A 6,722-nucleotide genomic window follows, 5' to 3' on the forward strand; every position below is an offset into this window, starting at 1 on the left:
GAGTTACAGGCATGCACCACCACACCAGCTTAAGTTTTTAAAAATACTATTACATTTATTTAGAGAGAAAGTGTGTGTGTGTGTGTGTGTGTGTGTGTGTGTGTGTGTGTGTGTGTGTGTGTGTGTGTGTTAAGGTTACTATTGCTATGACCATGACCAAAAGCAAATTTATGAGGAAAGGGTTTGACAAGAAACCCCACTTCCACATCACTGTCCATCTTTGAAGGAAGTCAGGACAGGAACAGGGCAGGAACCTGGAGGCAGGAGCCGAGGCAGAGGCCATGGAGGGAGCTGCTCACTGGCTTGCTCCTCATGGCTCCCTCAGCCTGCTTTCTCATAAAACTGGACCAGCAGCCCAGGGTGGGCCCTCCTTCATCAACCACTAATTAAGAAAATGCTCTACAGCTTGATATTTGGGAGGCATTTTCTCAATCGGGATTCCCTCCAGATGACTTTAGCTCGTGTCCAGTTGACATAAAACTATCCAGCACACACTTAAGTGCCATGTAGAGATCAAAGAACAATTGCAGGACTTGGTTCTTTCTTTCTTTCTTTTTTCTTTTTTCCTACCTTGTGGGTTCTGGGATTTGAACTCAGGAAGTCATGCTTGGCAGCAAGCACCTTTACCTCTTGGTCATCTAGCCAGATTACCACTCTCATTTAGAAAAATAAATAGAGCAGGGCATGGGGGTGCATGCCTTTAATTCTGGCACTCCGGAGGCAGAGGCAGGCAGTCTGAGGCCAGCCTGGTCTACAGAGTGAGTTTCAGAACAGCCAGGGCTGTTACACAGAGAAACCCTGTCTTGGAAAAACAAAATCTGGGCTGTGGATGCAGCTCAGAGGTTGGGTCCTTCCTTGCCTAGCAGGCATGAGACTACAGGTCCATCTCCAGCAAGCACCCCACCCACTCAATAAAAGGCACCTCCTGTTGTAGGCAGTGACATTTATTCTTCTGAAAGATGGGACGTATATACAGCAGTGATGAGGCGCTCCTCACCCCACCGGGGTCTTGGGTGGGGACAGGAGCCATTGACAGAAGGCACTCAGTGACAGCCCCAGGAGGCCAGGAGTGAAGGCAGAGGGTGTAGTGTGTCCTGGGGACCCGGGGGAGGAGACTGAGGCTCAGCTAGAGCCTCAGGCCACATAGCAAGTGTGAGGCAGCTGGTCCCGAGAGAGCTTGTGCTGGTCTGCTGGTGGATGGGCTCTTGGCTACAGCAGGACACAGGGGCAACCCCCATCCTTCTTCCTGGGGGCACTGGGTGGGCTGGGAGGGAGCTCTTGCTCCTGGTATTTCCTGTGGGAAGCAGTCTGTAAGCATGGGATGGAGGACTGAGGACCAGGAGAGCAGGAGAGGGTACTGTGCTTACCGGACAGTCCGGACCAGCTGCTCAAATGCCTCATCGACATTCAGACGCAATTTGGCTGAGGCCTCGAAGTAAGGCATGTGATGGGAAGCACTGAAGGAGGACGCTTCAGATCGGAGGACCTGGGGAAAGAGAGGACAAGGGAGGAGTCAGGGAGAGGGGAGGCTGTCAGAAGCAAGGTGTGTATAACAGAGCAGGTTCAACACAGAAAGTTCTAGAAAGACCCAAGAAGCGGATACTGGAGAGTCGAAGCTGTCTAAGTGAGACATTAGGAAAATTAGGAAGACGTTTTCGGTAACTACGAGGCAGGAAGGCAAGAAGGGTGTTCTTGGTCAGGAGAGGGGAACACACTGCACCTGGGGAACAATAGCAGAGGCTCAGTGTAAGAGTCAGGACGGTGTCTCAGTGGTGGACCCTAGAGTGCCCCAGTGAGGGGCCGGGGTGTGGCTCAGTGGTAGGGCCCCTGCCTAGAATCCCCCAGTGAGGGGCTGGGGTGTGGCTCAGTGGTAGAGCCCCTGCCTAGAATCCCCCAGTGAGGGGCTGGGGTGTGGCTCAGTGGTAGAGCCCCTGCCTAGAATCCCCCAGTGAGGGGCTGGGGTGTGGCTCAGTGGTAGAGCCCCTGCCTAGAATCCCCCAGTGAGGGCTCGGGTGTGGCTCAGTGGTAGAGCCCCTGCCTAGAATCCCCCAATGAGGGGCTGGGGGTGTGGCTCAGTGGTAGAGCCCCTGCCTAGAGTCCCCCAGTGAGGGGCTGGGGTGTGGCTCAGTGGTAGAGCCCCTGCCTAGAATCCCCCAGTGAGAGGCTGGGGGTGTGGCTCAGTGGTGGAGCCCCTGCCTAGAATCCCCAGTGAGGGGCTGGGGATGTATAGCTCAGTGCATGGTCCCACTTGTGGGTCGTATCTAAGTGAAAGTTGTGAGAGCGAAGAGACCTGGGACCCAGAGTCTTAGGAGAGGTTTCCCTGAGAGTCTCCGAGGTCCAAATGGAGTCATCAGGGAAGGGGGCATCCCAAACCTGGCGCTGTGTCTCCAGATCTGCCTTGTTCCCAACCAGCACAATGGGGAAATCGTCTCGGTCCTTGACTCTGAGGATCTGAGTGAAGAGCTTGCCTACCTCATTGAAACTGCAAGAGAAGCCAGTAGTGTGAGGCAGCCTTCGGGACGAGCCTGTCCTGTGCTCAGGCAGGTCCACCAGCATCCATCCCCCTCACCTCTGCCGGTCATTAATGGCAAACACCAGCAGGAAGCCGTTGCCAGCACGCATATACTGCTCCCGCATGGCACCAAATTCCTCTTGACCTGCAGTGTCCAGGACTGTGGGGACAGAGAAAGGCGTACGTGGGTCCCAGGCTGTCCTGGGCATGCTCAGCCCTGCTAGCTGCCTCCCAGCCAAGCCCAGCCCTCCTCACTGTCCAGCCGTGCAGGGACGCCGTCAATGGTGCAGATCTTCGTGTAGGAATCCTCAATGGTGGGGTCGTAGTCAGACACAAAGTAGGACTGGAGGATAGAGAGAGGTCACTGAGTCTGAGTGTGTGTGTGTGTGTGTGTGTGTGTGTGTGTGTGTGTGTGTGTGTGTGTACACGTGCCCTGCCCCTACATATTCCTCTTGAGTCTGTCCCTCTCTGGGTCTGTCTCTCTTGGTCTCTGTCCCCTCTCTTTTTTTGGGTCTCTTTCCTACTCTGGGTCTCAGTCTCTCTCTCTTCTCCTGAGTCTCGATCTGTCTTTCTCTCTTGGTCTCTCTCCCTCCTGCTTTCTCTGGGTCCCCCTCTCTCTGGGTCTCAGTATCTCTCTCTCTCCTGCTTTCTTTCTCTGGGTCCCCCTCTCTCTGGGTCTCGGTATCTCTCTCCTGCTTTCTCTGGGTCCCCCTCTCTCTGGGTCTCGGTATCTCTCTCCTGTTTTCTTTCTCTGGGTCCCCCTCTCTCTGTGTCTCGGTATCTCTCTCTCTCTCTCCCTCCTGCTTTCTCTGGGTCCCCCTCTCTCTGGGTCTCGGTATCTCTCTCCCTCCTGCTTTCTCTGGGTCCCCCTCTCTCTGGGTCTCGGTACCTGTCTCCCCATACTGCCCATGTCATCTCTCTCCCTCTCCATCCCTCTGAGTCTCTGTCCTCTCTGGTCTTTGTCTCCTTTCTCTCTGGATCTCTGTCCTCCTCTCTAGCTGTTCTGATTCCATCTTTCTGGCTGACTGTCCCCAGGTCATGGGTCCCTGTCACCGATGCCATTCCCTCTCAGCATGAACCCACATCTCCCTTTTCTTCAGTACAAAGCATCCTCCTTTGCCGTGATTACTCCCAGCGGCGGGCGTAACAAATCACTTTCCCTCTCTGAGTCCCACTTTCCTCATTTGGAGAGAGGATGAGGACACTAGACCGACCGTCTAACAGTGTGTGAGCGGGAGCGGGAATTCTCTGCGCCACACTTCACACTTGGCCTGGTGACAGTTAGCTCCTGAACGCTCTTGTTGACCAAAGTAGCTGCCTATCTAGCCGGTCTTTCTTTCCTCCTCCACTCCCTCCTCCGTCAGCAGCCTCCAGCGTCCCCTCCCTGGGGAAGGTCTAGGTTCCAATCCCTCTTCGGAGAGGCTGCCCCACCCTCAACCCGCCCCCCCCCTTCCTGCCTGGGTCCTGCTGCCTCCAGCCAGGCCTCTGGCCAGCTCCCGGTTTGGCCCTGGGGGCCAAGGGCTCAAATTCGGGCTCTTCCTCCCCCCTGTAGGCTTCTCAAAGGCACGCCTGGGGGTTCCTTGTGTGGTCTGTCACCCAGGAACCTCCACTACAGCAAGTGGGCTCTCACTTTCCTGGCGCTGCCCTGACCGGGTGGGGTGGTGAGCGGGGAGGCTCCCCGTGGGAACTGGGTGGAGGTTTCCGGGGCTGGGCTGGATTTTCAGAACTTGGCTGCTGCCGCTGAAGGTGGCTTCCTCTCTAGAGGGTGTTGGCTGGCTGGAAGGAGCAGAGCCTGGGGAGGATGAGGCTTGGTTTGTGTGGGGGAGACTACCTAAGACTCAGTGCTCAAGGGTGAGAACAGCCTGGAGCATTCTTGGAGGGCAGGTTTATGATGTAGTGGAGAGATGGTGCATTTATGGGTCCTAGAACCTTCCAAGTAGCAGATCTTTGGAGGTTGTGAAAAACCTGAGGTTTTTTTTTTTAACCTGGAGATGACTCGGGAGCTACCCAGGGTTTCTAGAGGTGAGAGCAGGGAGCTGGAGTGGAATAGAGAACTTAGGGTGGAGAAATGGTTGGTTTTCCTTGGGGGGAGGGTGGGAAGGGGAGGGTCTGCATTTAGCAGAATAGGGTACTGCCCGATATTGGTGTTCTAGAATGGTCACGTGGCAGGATCTACCTAAGGTCTGAGGAGAAATCCTCTTCAAGCAGGGGTTCCAGGGTGTCTTTCTTAGGATTGCGAGCTAACAGCAGAGTCCTAGAACCAAGGTCTGGGCAAACATTTCCAAAGTCTGGGGGATGGTGCCTGAATTGAGGGACCAGGTTTGAGCTGTGCCAACGTCTAAAGTACTGAGCACAGCCGCCCCGTCCAGTGGAGCTCTTGGGTGGTTAAGAGGTGAAGGAGCTGGGACTTCGGGCTGACAAGGTTCGCGGTCGGGTCCTCAGGGAATGCTTAAGATCTGAATGGAGCAATTGTTTGGAATTTAGGATACTCCCAGGAGGTGAGTAGGGCCAGGTCCGCTGGGACACGGACTCTCAGGTACCTCGGGGAGGGTGATCTGCCCCAGGACGTATTAGGAGAAAGCTCCCTCCCCCTCATGAAGGAGGTGGAGGCCCTGGGCACTCTGAGTGGCAGTCTGAGGGGATCTTTTAGGATTAGAGACCCTCTTAGAAGAGTCTTAATGACGGTTCTGGGAGAAGTAAAAGTCTCAGGGAACCCCCAAAGGGCTCAAATTCTCAATCTCGGGGACACCCTCCCCGGTGAGGGCCCACTACCTGGATGAACTGGATGGTCAGCGCGCTCTTGCCCACGCCGCCGCCGCCCACGACCACCAGCTTGTGAGTCTCGCCGGGCGGGGGGTCCCTGGGTCCCGGCCCCCCGCCCCGGGGCCGTCCCCGCCCAGTCCCGGACGCCGCCCCGCTGCTCATGTCGCCACCGCTGCTGCCGCCGCCGCTACCGCCTAGGGGGGAGCCGGGAGAGACTAAGGGGTGGGTTATGCTAATACACACTGCATAAACATGAGCTCCGGTCTGCAGGACGCGCGTCTCCGGATGCTTCGGGAGGAGGCGAGCCAGGGAAAGGGAGGAGCTCTACTAATAAGGGTAGGGAAACAAGTTTGCAGGGGAGGGGAATTCCACGAGGGGCGGGGATCTGCTAAAACAGACCCGTGCCCACGGTAGCCCAGCCACGCGCTCCTTTCGGGCAGTCCGCCTCTGGGAGGAGTTATGCTAATAAAGTGCCGTCTTCGGGCGAAAAGTCCTTTCGGGGCGGGGACATGCAAATCTAAGGGCCACCCCTGAGTCCGGGTGGGTGGGGCTCGTGGGCTCCAGCTCAGGGCCGTATATAGGGCGGTCTTAGGAAGCACAGGTCTCGAAAAAGAAGCTCCACCTCCTTCCTGGGATCGTCGCCAAGCGCTCTGCCCGGCCTTGGTCTAGAAGCTGGAGTCTTGGCCCGCCAAGGGATCCAGGCTTCCGGTTCCCTATGTCCCAGCCAAACGGAAGATAATCTGGGAGGGGAGCTGGGGCCCTGGATGGGGACAGCAGGGTAACGGGGCAGGGATGGGCTGTGAGATCACCACATTCCTAATCCATGAGCCAGCTCATCCTCGTCGGGAAGTCGGGGGCCAGAAGGGGCCTACAGCCAGGACTTCTGGTGTCTGGAGGAGGCAGCTGATGATTCAGACACCTGGTTCCTACGAGTGCATCGAGTTGCGGACTTGGATTCGCGGGTGGCAGGGAGAACAGGCCTTCGGGAGGGGAACCTGAGAGCCTGAACTCTTGGAGTCTCGGGGACTCAGAATTCTGGGCTCGCGGTCGTGAGTGCGCGAGGGGAAGGTTGTGGAGGAGTCCAGCACTTACGTGTGTGTAAGGTGTTATACTGATGCCCGGAAAGGCCTGAGGAACGAACGGGTCAGAGGGGAGAGGATTGAGATCTGAGTCCCAGGGAGAGGGACTTCACTCTTCTGTTCTGAGTCAGAGGACTCAGATTTCGGACTTGACTGTCCTGAGTAAGGGCGCTCTGGTCTGACTCCTTCTAAATTTAGTGGAGATTATTGTAAATTCAAAGCTAGCCTGGACATCTTAGGATGACCCTGTCTCAAAATAAAAAACAAAAAGAGGGCTATAGGCAATGCTTAATAACAGAGCACTTGCCTAGCATGTAGGAGGGTAAAATGCAATCTCCAGTACCCCCAAAGTGAGTCATTTAAGCCGG

The 6,722-nt window shown here is 56.1% G+C and overlaps 1 protein-coding gene across 3 annotated transcripts; it reads right to left on the reverse strand.

Annotated features, from left to right (window-relative positions):
* Positions 1-928: 928 nt before the first annotated feature.
* On the reverse strand, positions 929-5,477 carry Rras (RAS related). 3 transcript variants are annotated; one of them, XM_006986238.4, is made up of 6 exons: positions 5,285-5,477; positions 2,768-2,855; positions 2,570-2,672; positions 2,374-2,482; positions 1,368-1,486; positions 929-1,294 (listed from the first exon to the last, which is right to left on the reverse strand). In XM_006986238.4, exons 1-6 carry the CDS (start codon positions 5,435-5,437, stop codon positions 1,210-1,212), a joined length of 657 nt encoding a protein of 218 aa, XP_006986300.1. In that variant the 5' UTR covers positions 5,438-5,477; the 3' UTR covers positions 929-1,209. The 3 variants fall into 3 exon arrangements, with proteins under 3 accessions (XP_006986300.1, XP_015860330.1, XP_042130595.1); XM_016004844.3 differs by lacking the exon at positions 5,285-5,477 and adding an exon at positions 3,970-4,104; XM_042274661.2 differs by lacking the exon at positions 5,285-5,477 and adding an exon at positions 3,596-3,878.
* Positions 5,478-6,722: the final 1,245 nt, after the last annotated feature.

This window comes from Peromyscus maniculatus, chromosome 1, assembly GCF_049852395.1.
Source record: "Peromyscus maniculatus bairdii isolate BWxNUB_F1_BW_parent chromosome 1, HU_Pman_BW_mat_3.1, whole genome shotgun sequence".
NCBI lineage: Eukaryota > Metazoa > Chordata > Mammalia > Rodentia > Cricetidae > Peromyscus > Peromyscus maniculatus.

What these genes read in the sequence shown, in the direction of transcription:
- Rras (XM_006986238.4), bottom strand. Translation starts at nt 5,437, where the DNA reads ATGAGCAGCGGGGCGGCGTCCGGGACTGGGCGGGGACGGCCCCGGGGC. An exon ending in CGTCCCTGCACGGCTGGACA is followed by an intron (nt 2,673 to 2,767) that starts GTGAGGAGGGCT and finishes CTGTCCCCACAG; the next exon opens with TCCTGGACACTGCAGGTCAA. An exon ending in ATCTGGAGACACAGCGCCAG is followed by an intron (nt 1,487 to 2,373) that starts GTTTGGGATGCC and finishes CTCTTTCCCCAG; the next exon opens with GTCCTCCGATCTGAAGCGTC.